At 44.6% G+C, this 18978-nt stretch overlaps 2 protein-coding genes across 5 annotated transcripts in view; one reads left to right on the top strand and one right to left on the bottom strand.

The window, feature by feature from the left end:
• Positions 1 to 4008: 4008 nt before the first annotated feature.
• On the bottom strand, positions 4009 to 9898 carry TIGD6 (tigger transposable element derived 6). Its single transcript, XM_042949425.1, has 2 exons — positions 9696 to 9898; positions 4009 to 6833 (listed from the first exon to the last, which is right to left on the bottom strand). The coding sequence occupies exon 2, from the start codon at positions 6748 to 6750 to the stop codon at positions 5176 to 5178; it is 1575 nt and encodes a 524-aa protein (XP_042805359.1). The 5' UTR covers positions 6751 to 6833; positions 9696 to 9898; the 3' UTR covers positions 4009 to 5175.
• A 7-nt stretch (positions 9899 to 9905) lies between these two features.
• HMGXB3 (HMG-box containing 3) overlaps positions 9906 to 18978 on the top strand; it is a 47609-nt gene continuing 38536 nt past the window's right edge. For 2 of the 4 annotated variants that reach the window (XM_042949377.1, XM_042949350.1), the window contains exons 1-4: positions 9906 to 10413; positions 13056 to 13194; positions 14070 to 14244; positions 17778 to 18275. In XM_042949377.1, the coding sequence (XP_042805311.1) occupies positions 13058 to 13194; positions 14070 to 14244; positions 17778 to 18275 (810 nt within the window). In that variant the 5' untranslated portion in view covers positions 9906 to 10413; positions 13056 to 13057. Of the gene's footprint in view, positions 10414 to 10435; positions 10736 to 12474; positions 12603 to 13055; positions 13195 to 14069; positions 14245 to 17777; positions 18276 to 18978 lie in introns of those variants that run through there. The other 2 variants (XM_042949360.1, XM_042949369.1) reach the window with 2 other exon arrangements.

Below are 18978 nucleotides of genomic sequence, written 5' to 3'. Positions count from 1 at the left end.
TTCAACATCTCTTTCTTGCCCTGAATGTTCATTTATCTTCAGGACTATGCCACAGCCTGACTAGCTAATCTATTTCTCCACCACTCAGCCTCCACACTAGTTATCAATTATTTTCTTAAAAAAAAAAAAAAGAAAGGACCTTTGCTATTTCTAAGTGGTTCTCTAGTGTTTTCAGAATAAGTTCAGAACTAATGCTGTAGCCAACAAGGCCTTAAAAACTTTGCCCTTGGGGCACCTGGGTGGTTCAGTCCATTAAGCATCTATCGCTCAGGTCATGATCTCATGGCTCATGGGTTCAAGCTCCACATCGCGCTCCATGCTGACAGCTCAGAGCCTAGAGCCTGCTTCAGATTCTGTGTCTCCCTCTCTCTCTGGCCCTTCCCCACTCATGCTCTGTCTCTCTCTCTCAAAAATAAACATTAAAAAAAAAAAACAAAAAACTTTGCCCTTGCTTACATCTTCAACCTCTTGTCCTGCCATACATCCCTTTGCTTGACATAACCTCTGACCTTAGGTGATCCCAAATGGGCCGTTTAAAAATACTGTTATATACGCTCTTGTTATGCTGTTCCTTCCACCAGGAGTTGCCTCCCAGCCCCATATGCCTAGCTTTTTACTAGTCTTTCCAAATACTTCTTACTAAATGTCCCTTGCTCTTGGCAAAATTTCCCATTGAATTCCTCTTCTCTCATGCAGGGTGTCCCTTTGGGCTTCATCTCTGTATATTCTCTAAAATGGCATTTACCATTCTGTTGTTTTTTCCTCTCTCCTCTCCTAACTGGACTCCTCGAAGATAGGGCCATGTATTTCATCCTTAGAGACTTCATGGCCAGCAGTGGGTATAAGGTCCAATGTATGACTATTACAAGCATGGATATGTTTGATGGATAGTCAATTCTCTAACATTGCCTCATTTGCAGAGCATGTCTATCTGTCCAGGGTCAATTACATGGCCTGTGGTTATCAATGGTTGGAAAAAGTCCCTGGTGAAGGGGTAGATGTGCAATGGATTGGATCACAAGGTGGTCCAAGTCACAGTTATTTCTTAGTTGCCCGAACAAGTCTCACATCCTGTGTCTTTTCTCTCCTTGTCGTCCTTTTCAATCTCTGCCATGTCAGGGAAATTACACATGGCCGCTTCTAAGGATACTTCGATTGGCCAAATGTTTCCATTATGTAGTCTTCCTCTGCCCTCTGGTGGCCAGAATATGCCACAACATTCCACTTCAAAGAACTATGGCCTCTGGTAGTAGGAACAATTGTTTAAGAGGTATGCAACTTTGGAATACATTATCTGAGCCTATTTGTCCTTTTGCATTGCAATTTTCTGGAAAGATTAAATGATAAGGAGTAAAACGGTTCTTGGCATATAATAGGCAATAATTCTTAGCTTCTTTCCTTTTTAATGAAAGAACCCATCTTAAGAACAGGACAAAGAAAACTTGAATTTTATCTAATGATTAGGCTGGGTGGTTCCGGAACACTAAACCCCAAGATCTGTTAGTGAAAAAAAGGTCTGGCAAGGGAGGTCCCTGCCTCTAGAAAGTACCTGTAAAGTTCCGAATAGGGATGGAAACTAATGACCATAGATAGCATTTATAAAATACATAGTCTGGGCCAGGTATACTTTATCCTCTTAACAGCTCGGCTGAGGTAGGTGCCTAGTTCCAGAATATTGGCCTACAGAGTGGATTGGTCAACTGGGGTAAAATAAATCCTCAAGTTGAGGACGAGGGACAGGAGGGTCAGGGAGAAATCATGGCCTGATGAAGACAGCAGACTCAAAAGGGATAATATTAGATTCTTTTAGTTTAAAAAGCAAAGCATCAAACAAAAACCCTAATGTCCAACAGGATCAAAGGTTTATCCAGTGTAAACCAGACCGCAAAAGTTCTGCTTTAGGTATGATTTCTATCTAATAGGATCTAATTCATGTGATACATAGAGTCAAGAATGTGAGATTTAAAAAAAATGTTTATTTTTGAGAGAGAGAGAGTGGGGGAGAGGCAGAGAGAGAGGGAGACAGAGGATTCAAAGCAGGCTCTACACTGACAGCAGAAAGCCCGATGTGGTGTTTGAACCCATAAACCATGAGATCATGACTGATCTGAAGTCAGACACTTAACCAGTTGAGCCACCCAGGTGCCCCCTCTCTCTCTTCTTATTTTTTAAAACAAGTTTAAGCACATATTTACTCAATACTACTATATGCAAGGCACTTAAATAAAGCCTTTCAGGGGCGCCTGGGTGGCTCAGTCGGTTAAGCGTCCGACTTCGCTCAGGTCATGATCTCACGGTCCGTGGGTTCGAGCCCCGCGTCGGGCTCTGTGCTGACAGCTCAGAGCCTGGAGCCTGCTTCAGATTCTGTGTCTCCCTCTCTGTCTGACCCTCCCCCGTTCATGCTCTCTTTCTGTCTCAAAAATAAATAAACATTAAAAAAAAAAATTAAAAAAAAAAAAAAGCCTTTCATACCAAAGTCTTGTGTGTGTAAATTCTGCAATACCTTTATATGGAAGGAAACAGTTGAAATTCTTCATTATCAAAGAACAGATGATAACCTGGAATAATATATTTGAGGCAAAGATACTCATGGAAAACCTTTGCAAATTCTTTTAAATACAGGACAGCCCTGCCCTATCTTCAAGTCATTTTCTGGTAGAATCAATGCTTCAAACAGCTTTTTTAAAAGGTGGCATTGACACATTACACGTGTATATCAATTTATACACAAATGTTTATTGAAGTGCCTATGAATGCCTAGCGCAGTGCTAGGCACCATTAAGGTTACAAGGGTCCCTGCTCCCATGGAGTTTACAGTCTAGTCAAAGAGCCACAGAACACTGATAAACATTTAAGTGTTTGAGTGCTAGAGACAAAAAGTGCCAAGGACTTGAGAGACAGAAGGGTGCTTAATTCCTCAAGAAAGGCTCGGAGAAAGAGGACTCCAGTTAGTTCTTGAAGGGCCTTATGTTCAGGGCCTACCTAGGTAGGGAGCAAGGCAAGGCATTCAGGTAAAGGCACACCAGCAGACATAGGGTTGGAGTGGAAGAAAACGGCCTATCCAGGAGCAGCACATACACTGAATTGTAGGGAACAAGCAAGCTAGAAACATAGGCTGTAGCTAACTCTAGAGGGTGCTAAAACTCAACTGAATGATCTATTTTTTTTTTTTTTTTAAGGCATTTAGGAGACACCAAAGACACGTGGGCAGGGGCCATCGCATGATGTCAATAGATCTGACATGTGCAAAGTGGACTTCAGGAGAAGAAAGGTGAGGGAAGAAACTCAAAATCATGTCAGTAACCCTGACACAAAATGGTGACCACAGGTAAGGTGCTGACGGTGAGATGGAACCCCAGGACTCAGCCAGAGGGCACTGTTTTCCTCTCCTAAGTATTAAGGATTTAAAAATATGTATAGTGCTTTTGGGGCGCCTGGATGGTTCAGTTGGTTAAGCGTCCAACTCCTGGTCTTGGCTCAGGTCATGATCTCATGGTTCATGTGACTGAGCCCCATGTCAGGCTCTGTTCTGACAGCATGGACCTGCATGGGATTCTCTCTCCCTCTGTCTCTAAAAATAAATAAATTTAAAAAAATTTTAAATAACAGGGCACCTGGGTGGTTCAGTTGGTTAAGCGTCCAACTTCGGCTCAGGTCATGATCTCGCAGTTTGTGAGTTCAAGCCCCGCAACAGGCTCTGTGCTGACAGCTCGGAGCCTAGAGCCTGCTCCAGATTCTGTCTCCCTTTCTTTCTGCCGCTTCCCCATTCACACTCTGTCTCTGTCTTTCTCAAAAATAAATAAACATTAAAAAAATTTTTAAATATGTATAGTACTTTTAATTATACTAGTTTGTTGAAAACTATCCAAAACAAGGTTTTAAAAATCCATTTAAGCATTTTTTTTGTGATTGTTGTTGTTTTGTTCAACATGGAAGCAATACTTTCTATAATTAATCTGCTTTATATGTGTTTCAATTAAAATGACTACAGAAATAAAAATTACTGAATTGCCATGGGTTTTTGAAATAACCACAAAATTAAGCTGTGTGTGTAGGCCGGGGGAGGGGGTGGGCACGGGGGGAATCTACCCGACAACACTGACAGGTATTGTACATACCTTCTAAAAATGAAACAGATGTCTCACATATTAGGAATAGATACCAGGGTTATAAAGGTTATCAAGGATATTAATAATATCCTTCTTTATGGGAAAGCAACTTTAATATTATAAATGTGGTCGTAAGTTTATACAGTCCTAAATAACTTAAAATCAACTCAGCTCTAGCAGATATCTCCGAAGAACAAACATAAAGGAATGAAAGTGAAGTAATTTCAGTAAAGGTAAACATAGTGTGCCTTCATCTTAATCATAAAGTCCAGGCTGGATTATCCACAGGTGTGGAGAACAGTGCAAATAATCCAAATAGAGAATGAGCCAAACCCTGTCACACATGTCCTCGCTCCCACAAACTTCCCTCTCACTTTGTCTGGAAAGTGAGAGGTACACTGGGCCGTATGTTTTCTCCCGTGATCCTGATTAGCAGGATTTTCTGATATTATACCATGCCTCCTGCTTTGTATTGTATCTCCTCTTTAATGCACCTCGTATTCCCCTGTGCCCCAGCTCCCTATAAGCAATAAGCCTCAAGTATTACAAGGTGTGTCAATATGCTAGGTGACTCCTGTTAATTCTTTGGGCACAGAATGGGAGCTAACATTTGGAAAACACTGAGCTAGACTTACTGGGAAAAAGTTGGCTCTAGCCCCACAGCGTGTTTGACTTTCCTGTGGCCAATCCAATAATCTTTTCTGCACATCGGAATTACCTGGGGAGCTCCACAAACTAATGCCTGTGACCCATCACCAGTGATGGTGATTTAATTGGTTTGGGATAAGGCCTGGGCTTTGCAAATTTTTTTGAAGATCTTCAAGAGACCCTAAGGTGCAGACAACTTGGGGAACCATCTGATGAATCAAAAGATAACACACATAGTAGTCAAATTTCATTTCCAAATACCGTTCAAGGAAGTTTCCTGATTATTTCAGAGGACTGGAACGTTGTCATCAAAATCTTAAAATTTAAGTTCCGTATCCTATCTTTAAAAAAAAAACAAAACTCACTTTATTCTTGTAAACTACATTTTCTAACTTAAAAGGGACAGTTAATTCCTACATTATTTTGTTTGGAGAAAATCTGTAATTTTGGAGTCAACAAGAGTTTGTGTCACTTTTCTCATTAAATATTCATCTATGCCATTTAGTTGTCCAAAAACGGCATCAGGAACACCTGCACAAGTGGAAAGGAACTGTCTGAGTTTCTGTACACTTGAGATGGCCTCTGTGATGGTGATTTTTGGCTGCTGTGGTGAAGATGCCTCTCCCTCATCCTCACTTCCAGCTTCATCTGTATTTTCACCAGCCTCCATGCCCTGGATGACCTCTGTGTCCATCAGATCTTGAGAGATGATAAGGTCATCGTCTGCAGTGACAAAGTCCTGGAAATTTATTTCATTTGGGACACAGGTGGCAATAGCCACGGAGTGCCACAACTCTTCAGTGGCTATCTCTGGTTCACTGGCTGCTGCTTCTGGGCTGGAATCTGTCAGTTCCATAGGGATGATGCCCGCCTTCTGCCAGCATCTCACCACCGTGGATTGCTTGACTGACCACCATGCTGCAGCGATCATGTCAATGGCCTGCCTCATGTCCACTTTTTCTTGATCCTCACTGCTGTGGCGCTTGAGGAGGATCTGTTTCAGGAGGTGGCTTCTATATAGCACTTTCATGGTGTGAATTATGCCAAGATTCAGGGGCTGCAGAACGGCAGTACAGTTGGAGGGCAGGTACCCCACCTGAATCCTTTCCAAGCGTGGCAGCATGTTGTGAGCCGAGCAGTTGTCAATCAGCAGGAGGATGCGGCGTTCCGCCCGCTTCATCCTGGCATCCACTTGCATCAGCCACTCGTTAAACAGGTCCTGCGTCATCCATGCCCACCGGTTGGCTCGGTAATCACAAGGGAGGGAATGGACATTCTTGAGACAGCGTGGGTTGGCTGACCTACCAACAATCAATGGTCTCATTTTTTCAGTCCCCGAAGCATTGCAACAAAAGAGTGCTGTCAACCGCTGCTTTGCTTTCTTGCCCCCTCTACAATGGTCCCCTTTAGCAGCAAGCGTGTGCTGGGGAAGCAACTGGAAAAACACTCCTGTCTCGTCAGCATTAAAGATATCATCTGGGCTGTAGTCAGCAATCAGTTTTATAATTTCCCCTGCATGCCACTCGTTAACCTTATCTATTCCTAGACCATTCATTAATCTGTCACTATCCTCTCTACAGACTGCTTTCAAAGCAATTCCGTGGCGATCCCTAAATCTGTTCAGCCAGCCCACACTTGCTTGAAAGTTGTCATAGCCAAGCATGTTGGCCAAGTTTAGTGCTTTTTTCCGAATGACAGAACCAGTCACAAGAATGTTTTTGGCATGGATTTCTCGAAACCAAGCAAAAACAGCCTTATCGATGTCGTCATAGAGAGCGTTTCTCATCCTTTTCCGCTGGGGTCCTACGGATGCCTCCCGGACCTTCTCTTCAAACTTGGCGCGGTCCTTTAAGAATGTAGACAAGGTGGAAGGAGTGATACCGAATTCTTTTGCCACATCGCCTTTCCTCTTTCCCGAGTCTACAGCTTCCACGACTTTCATTTTCTCCTCCAGGGAGAACTGCCGACGTTTCTTGTTCCCCTTGTTTGCCATGTCCGCAGAATGAGGGCCGGGCCACAATTACCAGGGCTGTGTGTGTCCCTCCTCCTGGCTTGTTTTGTCACAAGTGTAGAAAGCTGAGGAGACAAAATGGAGGACCTGTCGGGAACCACGGATCACAGAATCCCCCTAAACGATGGGTCAGATTTTTCAAAATCCTACTAGGAAATGATAACATAAGGCCCAAATCAAGAGAAAACGGGATTCATACTACTGCTTTTGGTAGGGATTACTTATTTAGACTCGTAGCGTGTTTGAAATAGAAGAGATCTTACAGAGGATCTAGTTCATTTACACTTTACGAGCCTCTGTAGAAATAATAATAATGTCTGCTCTGATAGGAGAGTAGATTGAAACAATAGACGGTGAAGAGGTTTGTAAATAGCAGTGTGCTGTATAAATTCAAGGGATTATTTTCTGACTCATTTTAAAAACAGAAACTAAGGCCAAGAGAAGGGCCTACCCAAGTTCATACAGCTCAGATTTCTTGATTCCGAATTCGTGGCATTTCTTCTACTCCACAGTCCTGCTTGAAATGCCAACAAAATGAGATCTTCAAAGCTCTACCCCTATTTGGCTTGGAAGGATTTTCACTGTGGGGATGTTTGTGGTAGCCACACATTCATTTAGTGAATATTTATCGGTGCCAAGTGGCAAGGATATCGTGATGAACAACACAGTCAAGGTCCCCGCCCTTATGGAATATACAGTATGGTGGAGGAAGATCAACAGTAACTGAACAGATAAGTAAGAGAATGATAGAGTGTGATATGGCTATGAAAAAAATAAACATGATCAGGCAGTAGCAGTTTTGCTAATTGCCTGTGCAGACAGTTTATCATGAGAGTCCTCACAAGACAGGGGGCTGTGACCTTCTACTGTGACTGCAACTTTCCAAGCGCTGACTTCTATCACCACCTCCACACTTATCTATTCATTCTTGGCATCCTCTACGTGCTAAGCACTGTGCTCGATGCCAGCCATACAGAGATGGATGGAACACAGTGCTCACCATTGAGGAGCACACCAGGGACTCAGAGAAGACAAGTACTACAGTGTATGGAAAACTATAAAAGAGGTTACAGAGTACTATGAGCTAGAACACAGAAGTGGAGATGATCAACTGGGTGGGGCATGGGCAGTGCACTTCAAAGAGGAAACCACTGATGTTGGGTCTTAAAGTATAAACAACTAGGAATTCATGAAATAGAAGGAAATGGGTGTAAAGGCAATAAAGTACTATATAAAACAAGAAGGCATGGTCAGGAAAAAAAGTCTCTGGAGAAGAAAGCAAGAGCCAAATCATAGAAATTCTAGCTTGATCCTGGGACAATAAGAGGCCAGAGAGGTCTGTTTATTTGAATGACATGATCATATTTGCATTTTTTAAATGTTTATTTATTTTGAGAGAGAGAGCCAGTGTGAGCGGGGGATGGCAGAGAGAGAGAGAGAGAGAGAGAGAGAGAGAGAGAGAATCCCAAGCAGGCTCCATGCTGTCAGCACAGAGCCCTACGCAGGGCTTGATCCCACAAACTGTGAGATCATGACCTGAGCCAAAATCAAGAGTCAGACGCTTAACCGGCTGAGCCACCCAGGTGCCCCAGATTTGCGCTTTAGAGAGTCCTTTGGTTGCAAAGTGGAGAACCTGATGGTTAAAATCATTTCCCCAAGAGGTGGCCCTAACTCTGAAGATGAAAGCAAGCTAGCCTAATAGGCCACAGACGGTTGGGATATGTTAATTTGAATGTAAAGGGAAGCTACTGGAGGATTTTAAGTGAGGAGAAAGATGACTGTTAGGTAAAGAATGGAACTGAAGGGGGTCAGAAAAAAAGCAGGGGAGACTAGTTAGGAGGCTGCTGTGTGAGTCCCAAAGTGAGAGAATGGTGACTGGGATTACAAGAATAGTGGATATGGTGAGAAATAGTCAGTTTGGGTCTATGTTTTTGTAGATCTTGCTGATGGACTGCATGTGAGGCGCAGGGGGAGTCAAAAGGTAACTCCCAGATTTCTGGCTGGAGCACTGAGCAATCCCATGGATGGTGGTACCATTTACTGAGATGAGAACTGATTACCGAGGAGATGGAAACCAATTACTGACGATCTACTTCATAAACGTAACTTGTTACTTTGCATGCTTTACACAGCTTACACAGACAGGACTGGGATTCAACTCCTGGGAGACTCAGCGCGAAGTCAGTGTTCTGAACACTTGTAGAGTGCTACATACCCTGTTCTGGGAACTACCAGTATTGAGAGGAGACACGCAAAGAGAATGAAGCAAGAGCCAAGCCAAAGTCTCGTAGGTCAAGCTAAGTTTGAATTTTATTCTAAGTGAATGAAAAGACACTAAGTGATCTTAAGCAGAAAGTGACCGAATCAGACTTAACAGTGCAAAAAGATCATTCCGCCTGTTGTGTGGAGAGCAGTTGGCAGAGCTACAGGAGAGGAGGTGGGAAGAGACTGCATCAGTCCAGGAGGAAACAATGGTGACCAGGATGTTGGTGACAGTGGTACATGGAGAAAAGTATGCAGATTGGAAATACATCTGCAAGACAGTGAGGGTCGTGCAGGGACTTGTACAAATGTGGAACATTCTGTGACACTGGCGGGAAAATAGTATACCATTCTTGTCTGATTCCAGACCGTCTCCACTTGGGTCATTCAGCTAGGTTTCACTTCAGGAATTCACTATCATAACTGTGTGTGGGGCGGAAGGACGGATTGGGGGAGATCACCCGGGTGAGAAGGCCAGCTTGATGCGGCACTAACAGGTAAGAATCCTATCCTGAAAAAGCAGGGACAGACTGGGCAAGGCTGGGGTCAGGCCTTGAACACCGTGCTGAAAGGGAGGTGCTGGGGCTCCGGAGGGCCCGACGTGGCTTTGAGAGGTGAGGCGTGGCCTCGACCTCTCACGCTCGGCACAGCCCCGCCCCAGTTACCTGAGCGCCCTACGGCAACGCCCGAGGGCTAAGCGGCCCCGGCGTCCCACCGCGGGCGGCCGCAGCTTCCTCCTCCTCCCGGAACTTCTAGCCGGAAGCAGTCCGTCCGCCTTACCAAGCCCCCTCTAAGCCTCTAAGGAGTTCCTATGGGCCCGCCTCTCGACTAGGGGTGGACTGTTGCGCTTGCGCAAAGGGCCGCACGCAGTCACGCGCAGGTGGCCGCTTCCGGCGCGCCGCGAGGGCCGCCGGGAAGGGTCTCCCTGGCGATCCGAGGTGTGCTGCTGCCGCTGCTGCCGCCGCCGCCGCCGCCGCGGAACCGGTGCTGCGGCGACGCCCGCGTCCCTGCTGTCTTCCTCGGGTTCCCCGGGGCTTGACCCCCGGGGCCCTCGGCAGGCGTCGGTGAAGAGCCTGCGGAGCGAACCTGTGCTCCCGTACCCGCCTTCCACGAACTCATATCGCGACTCCGAGGAGGGGGAGCGAGAGGACCTGTCGCGACTCCGCGCCGTGTGTCGCCGGGCGGGGCCGCGGGGCCGGGGCTCCTCCAGCCCCCGGGATGCGCGCGCGAGCCCTCGCCTCCACTTCCTTGTTGCCGCTGTCACGACTGGAGCCGCTTCTCGCCGACAGCGGGGAGCGCGAGTGCGCCGGCCAGCCCCCTCGTCGAGCCCTCGGGCCGGACGCCTCCGGGAATGTGAGCCGCGCGGCGTGCACGCTCCTCCGGGTAAGTCCCGCCCTCGAGCACCTCGCTGCACTGTGCCACCGACCCGCTGGGCCACCTCGAGTCGGGTCCTGCGGCTCTCTGAGCCCTGTTGCCACTTCCACAGAATAGCAGCAGTAAGCCTTAGTGTTCTTCCGCATTCGGAAGGGACGTCTGAGACCCCGAGAGGGGAAAGAACTAGCTCAAAGGCAAGCCATGGCCCCTAGTCGAACCGTCAAAGGCCATCTCGTGAGGTTATGAGGAGCATCTGAAAGAACAAAGTGTCTCAGATTTCACGTATTGCCCTTAATCCTGTTTTACAGATGAGAACAGCGAGGCTGAGAGAGTAAGTAGGTTTCTCAAGGTCATAGAGCTCTGTGTGGATGCCGTTAAAATGGGTAACTTAGAATCCTGATCTTTTGCCTTCTAGAGCCCTTGGTTTTAACCTTTATATTATCCTGTCTTTTTTTGCACTGGTGTATTGAGGCCTAGGGTCTGAAAATCATCTTGGACCCAGGTTAAAATGGGGTAGTCAAACAAGCAAAAACCCAGGGCAATCTATTCCTGCCCCCACCCCAAGGTGGTTGTAATGACTCTGTTTCCTAAATTGTTTTTGCTCTGGGTGCTAAAACCTTATATGGCATTCTTTACAGATGCTTTCCTGCAGTTACTGCTTTTCTTTGCAAGACTCTCAAGGGCTGAAAAGTCGATTGATTAAGGGCAAAAAAAGGACAGTACCTACATAGCCTTGATTTGAATTCTAGCTACCCTTATCCTGTGAAGGCACTGGCCTGTTAACTTACCCAACCAAGTTGTGGGTTATATTCTCTTCCTGGGTTGCACTGTGACAGAATGCAGGGTTTATTTGTTTTAATGGGAAGGGAAATCATTAAAGTGACACAGAATGAGAAAGAACCTTGGGAATAATGTGTTTTTGACTGGGGGTGTCTTTAAAGTTACAGGTGACACATTGTCTGCATTTTCTAGGGGAGGGTTTTTAGCTTTCATAGCATTCTCAAAGGTATTCTTGCCTTCCCCAAATTTAGCAGCTTACCTGTTTCAGCTTTTTCATCTCACATAAGGAACAACTGAAATTCGGGGTGGAGTATCGACTTGTCTGAGATCACATGGTTAGAGTTGAGCCTTGAAGCCAGGTCTTCGTGCGCTGCTCAACATGCAGTGCTCTTTTTCTCGTTATACCTTAACCAGGTAACCTCGTCATTTGTGGAGTGAGGTTTAAATGAGATGTGAGTGGGCTTTGTAATACACAGATGTCTCCTGTGTTTTCTGCTCCGACTCCCTCCTCCCAGAAACCTAAGTTCTCTTCTGACAGATTTTCAGGAGCAACAACAGTGTATCATTTCTGTCTCATAAAATTGAAGTGGTTTCTGGAAACCTTTCTCCCTCTAAGGATGGAGTCTTTTGGGTAAAACTCCTACTAAGAACGTGGCCACAGATATACTAGCTCTTGTGGCCACAAATATACTAGCTCTTCTTGAACTCGTCCTTCAGGTTTTTTTGTGCCTTTCTTTTAATAGCAAAATCTGTTCATAGATTTTCTGTTTCTTAGGCGGGACGGTAATGTTGGTCTGTCAGATTGCCGTTTAAACCTAAGCTGTCCAATACTCTAGCCATATATGTGGCTAATTTAAATTCATTACAGTTAAACAAAACCAAATTAATTTGGTTCCTTAATCATACTAGTCATATTTCAGGTGCTTAGTAGCCGTATTGGAGAGCACAGATACAGAACATTCCCATCATTTGCAGAAAGTGTATTGAACAGTGCTGGTTTAGAGGATTGCCAGTGGAGATGGGGAGCAGTGTAGTATAATGAAAGAAGGCTCAGAGAGTTGGCTTTTTCAATTAAAAAAAAAAAAAAAAATCTGTTAAGTCCCTATTTGGGTGTGGTGGCCTTAGGCATGTCATGAAACCACAGATTATTAATCTTTACTAATGAACCCTTTATTTTGTGTAGCACTTGACTATTCTCAAATAGACTTACTTCTATGGTATCCTTTGAGCCTTATCACTGTAAATCTGTAGCAAAGGTGGATGAGACATCTTTCTTTTTATATGTGAAAGACTCGAACCTGAACTAGCTGAAGGACCTACCTGCTCAAAGTCACACAAGCTGGCAGAGTGTAAAGAAATCTATTACATACAGCCACTTACTGCGTGTCTGAATGAATCATTGAAGCAGTTTGCTTAAGGTAATGAAACATGAGAGAGGGTCCAGAACTTCTGACTCCTGGCTAAGTATTCTTTTTACCTGTTACCATATGGAATTCTTATAATGTGGGGGCTATTCTTTGAGTTGAAGAATTATTACGTCCCATGAATGATTATAAGCAAATGGGCTGTCTAAGCTAGTGATCCTAAATTTGCCTAGTCAGAGGAATCACCTGGGACACTTGTTAAGCATGCAGATTTCCATACCCTCTGGAGATTTTGGATTCTGAAAAGCTGAGGTGGAACCCTGGAATCTGTATGCTTGTTAAGTGCTCCGCCCCCCCTCCTCCTCCCAGTGCTTCCTAGGATCTGCTGAGTTTGGGAAATGACTGAACCTTAAGGGCCTGGCAGAGATAGGGGATCATTGGATCAAGTGCCTGCTGTCCTTTTTAGGATAGATTCTTGAAACTTGTTTGTGTTTGCCTTTGCTCTAGCCATGGATGCATCATATGATGGTACTGAGGTAACTGTTGTGATGGAGGAAATTGAGGAAGCCTACTGTTACACCTCTCCTGGGCCACCCAAGAAGAAGAAAAAGTATAAAATACATGGAGAAAAGGCCAAGAAACCCAGGTTAGCCAACACCTTTAGGTAGCTGACATTTATAAACACAAGCTGCTTGGAAAACTGTGTTGAGGAAGACCTTGGGCTGTGTCCAGATTCTTTGAGAGTGCCATGTCTGTTATTGAACGGGTGTGGTGTTGTGGGGAGAAGGGGATGGGAAGTAGGAAGTGATACCAGCAATTGCCATTCCTGGCCAGATTATGATCATGTTTTCCTGTCACTGGAAATTGTACCATACAAATGGTGGAAGCTATGTACAAATGAACTGTGTTATTTATTATTGTCATTGTCGATACTGAAGCATTTAAAATCGGGCATTAATAAAAATACAGAATCATAAACAGTATCAGCGATGTCTATAAAGACTATCCATACTGTAGCTCTAATCTCCCTCTTAACTAAACACTCCAAACTTCTTGCTGAAGGTACCAGTTTCAGGTTACTTTGGTGGTTAATTTACTTCCCTTTCTCAACTCTGGGGAGGTGCTGTTCACCAGTGAGATGGCCAGAGGCTGTGTAGAGGAGTAAAGCATGTGAGTGATAACCAGATTGCGATCAGCCCCCTAAGTAACCTTTCCCTGAGAGAGGAGTGACAGGGCACTTGTATATCTTTGCTCATACTGGCCTTTAAAGCCAGTCATTCCTGTAGAAAATGCGGTCCATTGAAAAGTGAATCAGACAAGCTTCTGCTTCCAGCTTTCTGGCGGGAGAAACCTGTACACCATCTGGGGCTGTTACTTAAATGTTTGTTTGCTTCAGTCCCTGTTTGGTTAAATCCTTTGAAATAAAAAGCTGGGTTTTTGCCTCTTTACTGTCAAACCCTAACACTGCAGTATTTACTGGTTGAATGAGGGAAAATCTGAAGAAGTCACTGCTTCCTTTAGGTCGGCTTATCTTCTCTACTATTACGACATCTACTTGAAAGTGCAGCAGGAGCTCCCCCACCTCCCTCAATCCGAGATCAATAAGAAGATTAGTGAAAGTTGGAGGCTCCTGAGTGTGGCTGAGAGGAGTTATTATCTGGAGAAAGCCAAACTAGAGAAAGAAGGTTTGGATCCTGTAAGTAATTTTGTTTTCCAACTAATTTCTCCACTGGGTTAATGGTGAAGGCCTTGGGAAGACCAGCCTCCTATTCTCCTGTTTCCTTTTCTTGGGAAAACTTTGAGTCCGTTTTATCTTTTTTTAGTTTTTCTTTTTTAAGGTCTATTCATTTATTTTGAGAGAGAGAGCATGCACGTGCAAGGGAGGGGCTGGGGGGGTGGGGAATGAATCCCAAGCAGACTTTGTGCTATCAGCGCAGAGCTCAGCACAGGGCTCAGTCCCACGAACAGTGAGATCAAGACCTGAGCTGAAACCAAGAGTTGGATGCTTAACCGACTGAGCCACCCAGGTGCCCCAAGTTTTGTCTTCATGTAGTAGCTTATTTAGGCATTTCTCCTGCACAGTGTTCATGTTACTCATTGAACGTAATGAATATGTGTCGTGCTGGTTGCTATCAGTTATAACATAATCAGCAGTTGGGCTTGCAGAGTTTAGAAGTAGATATAGCTGCTTTGTATAATGTCACATTCTTCTGTTACCCGCTGGTGGTTGTGCACTGTGCCAGAAGCAGAAATGCAAGGTTAAAGCTGAAGATGATGGAGGAGACTGAGGCTTGAATTAAAGAATATTCTAGAGTGCCTTCCAGTTTGTGCCTATCAGCCATTGTGTATTTCTAGTTCACAGTAACAAAACACACTGGCAACTATTAATAGGGCTGGCTTATTTTTGTTTGTTTTTACTCTTTTTTAAGAGAAAGAGCTAGAGAGCACAAGTAGGTGAGAGGGGCAAAGGGAGAAAGAAAGAAAGGAAAGAGAAAATCTTAAGCAGGCTCAAAAGAAAAGAAAAGAGAAAATCTTAAGCAAGCTCCATGCTCAGTGTGGAGCCCAGTGTGGGGCTTGATCCCATGACCTATGCCAAAATTAAAGAGTCTGGATGTTCAACCATCTGAGCCACCCGGGTGCCCCAGGGCTGTTTTTTGTTCTGTTTTGTTTGTTTTTAACAAATTCCTGCAGGAAAAATATCCTTGTTACTGCAGGGTTAACCTTAACTCTTTTTTTCAGTTGAAACATTGTCTCTACTTTCTTTTTCGATAATATAGAGCAAAGGTTCTTCAGGAATGCAACAACTGTGTTACAGCAGAAGAGGTTGTGTTTTCCCTTAGTGGAGCCGTCTGCCAATGCCATTTAGATTATGTTGTCCTTATTGGCTTGGCATTCCTCTTCTGGAAGAGTTTTGTGCTATCTATGGTCTTGGAGATACCACTTTGTATCCCCTCCTTTAGATGATTTGTTTATAAATAATCTGGGAGACAATTCCTGTTGGAGATAGAAAGTGGAATTTAGGAATTAAGTGCATATACCCCTGTGGTTTCCCCATTATAAATTCAGCAACCTTTTGCCCTGATACGAGAAAATTTTCCCTATTCCCAGAGTGATAATAGCATTTAAAGGTAGACAGTAATATAGGTCCTTATGAAGACTTTAAAAAAAAAATTTGTTTTTAAATGCTTGTTTATTTATTTTGAGAGAGAGAGAGATGGAGAGTGAGCAGGGCAGAGCCACAGAGAGAAGGAAACAGAATCCGAAGCAGGTTCTGCACTGTCAGGGCAGAGCCTAACGTGGGGCTCAAACTCACGAACTGTGAGATCATGACCTGAGCTGAAATCAAGAGTTGGACTGAGCCATCCAGGCACCCCTTGTCCTTATTAAGACTTTAAATTTTTTTTTTTTAAGTAAATCATCTGCAGTATCCACATGGGATTTTATATATTTACCGTCATCTCTGCCACTACTGCCAAGAACATGAATAGATTATCTCTGATATTAACTAGCTGTGACCTTGGAAGAATCACTTAATCTTTGAGTGTTAGTTTCCTCATTTATAAAATGGGGAGTAATAGTAACTGCTTACAGTGTTTAAAATATATAACATAAAGCATCTAGCTGAGTCCTTGGCACACACTGCCTTGGTCAATAAATATCACTCTTTACTAGGTTAAGTGTCCAGTGGCCACATAATAAGAAAAGGTGGTATTTCATGAGCATCTGAACGTGCCAAGACTGGGGAAGGCTTTAGGTGCTGTGTTTGAACTCTCCCATGTTGCCTGGTGTGAAGGTGAGACCCTCCTGCCTGCATACTTTGAAAGCCTGTCAGAGACTTTGTGGCAGCTCGGCGTCTCGGCAGCCCTTCCAGTGTCTTGCCAAGTGGCAAGACCCGTGGTTCCAGCGTCATTCAGGCCGGCCTGGTTTCTCTGTGCTCGGATTTGTTGATTAAGTCCAGATCATTCTTTGCATTTGCTACCACTTAATCTTGTTCTCCTGACCTGTCTGCTTCAAAGGGTGACTTGAGAATGTCATTTCTCCATTATCTCTCCAGTAAAGGCTCCATAAAGGATTTGGCCTGTCTGCTTTTATGTTTCATCTGAGTGCTTCTTTTAACTTTCATCTCTGAGTGCTTCCTTTGTACCTTAAGTAGTCTCATCGACTTCTTGCTTTTGATTTATTTAAGGATCCTTTTGTAATGGACTTAGTGTTCCTTTTAAAAGATGCATCTGAAATTATTTCCATTTAATTTCAGTTCTCACTTAACTGTTGACTTTGAACTTTTCTGTTTTACTTATTGGGTAACTTTCAGTTTAATTTGAAAAAAGAAAACAAAAGCATCTTTTTCTTGGGTACCAATTAGCCATGAAGGGTTGTGCTTTTAATACCTGGTTTCCTTGCTCCTTAGAAGAGCTGGCTTAGAGTCCTAGCTTTGTTACTTTCTAATTTTGTATTTTAAGAAAATTTACCTCCCTAAGTTTTGGTAGGAATAATAATAGTACCCAACTTAATAGTGTTGTTTTTAAGGTCGGGAAAGTGTTTTCTAAACTTTAAGATCCTAGTCAGTGTTCATATTTCTATCTGGCCCACTCCCCCACCCCCACCAGTATAGTCAGGTCCTTGTCAGATATCCCCATCACTTTGTCTCATGATGTGATCGGTTCATCTTTGTAAGTCTGGGAGAAACCAGTGTTATCAGAATCCTTGCTTGCTGCCTTGAGTTCCAGTTTGACCTGTTGACTTGTATTTTAGGCTTTTTGGGATTTTACTGAATATCGTACATTCTCATGTTTCAATCTTCTGCCACTTTGGAATCCTAAAGTACCAGAGCTGGGAAGAACTCATAAATAGCTAAATTCAGCTTCTTCATTTTATAGATGGGGCAGCAAGACCTAAAAAGTGGAAAGTATTTGCTCAAAACTATGCAGATCTGGGATTCCAGCTCACAGTTTCAAATGCCAAGATCAGTGCCCTTTCAGAGTCTGATCTATTTTATCTATCTGTCTCCTGTGTGACTGAGCAAGTAAGCTACATTGGTGAAACTGTGATTCAGATGAGGGTGACACTGCTCTTGACGGAGGCTGACCCTAACTAAGTCTTGGGGTCAAGAGAGGAGTCTTTCTGGTACCCTTTTACGGGGGGGGGGGAAATCATCATACATGTATGTCCATGCGGTCTCATGCCATTTATCTCTGCTTGTCTTCCCCTTCCTGGCTTACTCATCCTCAGAACTCTAAGCTCTCTGCACTGACTGCTGTGGTTCCGGACATCCCAGGTTTCCGCAAGATCCTCCCCCGCTCAGATTACATCATCATCCCCAAGAGCAGCCTACAGGAGGATCGGAACTGCCCTCAGCTAGAGCTTTGTGTGGCCCAGAACCAGATATCCCCTAAAGGGCCATCTCTTGTGTCCAGTGCTGCCCCGGAGGCAGTGCCCAGCCATGCAGGCATGGCAGAGCAGTGCCTGGCTGTGGAGGCCCTAGCTGAGGAGGTGGGAGCCCTTGCCCAGCCAGGTGCTGTACAAGAGATCGCTACCTCAGAGATCCTCAGCCAGGATGTGCTCCTGGAGGAGGCTTCCCTGGAGGTAGGAGAGAGCCACCAACCATACCAGACAAGCCTGGTGATTGAAGAGACCTTAGTGAACGGCTCACCAGACCTCCCCACCGGAAGCCTGGCTGTGCCCCACCCCCAGGTTGGGGAGAGCATGTCAGTGGTAACTGTCATGAGGGTAAGTGACTTTGGTACTGATGTCTCTTTTGCTTTATCTGAAATTCCTACAAAGGCAGCAAGTGCCATGCAGTGGTAGTGAAGAGTACTGGTGTGGACTTCTAGTAGGACTACAGTCCTCTTGAACCTTTTTGCCCCTGGGCTTACTCTAAAGTTCTCTTCAGTTTCTTAGGCACTCTTACCAACTCCTCTTGCCCATGATAGCTAGGGTTTTCTTCACATGAGATAGTCCAGAGGTACATTAACAGCATTTAAATGATACGGGCTATCCATGAATCGAAGCCAGGATCTGTCAAGCTGTTAGGATTTTATGTTCCCTGAAGATTGTTTTGGCAAACACAATAGTACCTTGAACTGTTGAGGAGAGTTTTCAGATGGTCTTCCTGGGCATAGAGTGTGTAGGAAAAAGGAAGCTCTACTTAAGGCCAGATCAATGGGACTTACAGTTCAGAGGAGTCTCTCCAGTGGCATAAGTGTCATGCCCAGCTGAGGGGAAAGAGCAGCTTCAGTGATCCCACTGCGTGGCTCCCCCCTATTACCCTGGGTAGTGTGGCATCCTTAGAGAGTAGGAGTTCTGCTTAGGCTGAGAGGAATGTAGGATGGCCTACATGTATGAGAGGAGAGCAGGTACCCCCTTGCGGAGGAATCTATGGTAGGCCTAAGTCCATTTTGTTTGTTGCCTCAGTGCTATTTATGATAATGAA

Source organism: Panthera leo, chromosome A1 (assembly GCF_018350215.1).
Source record: "Panthera leo isolate Ple1 chromosome A1, P.leo_Ple1_pat1.1, whole genome shotgun sequence".
In the NCBI taxonomy this organism is placed as follows: Eukaryota; Metazoa; Chordata; class Mammalia; order Carnivora; family Felidae; genus Panthera; species Panthera leo.
This window is presented reverse-complemented; position numbering and strand designations above follow the sequence as displayed.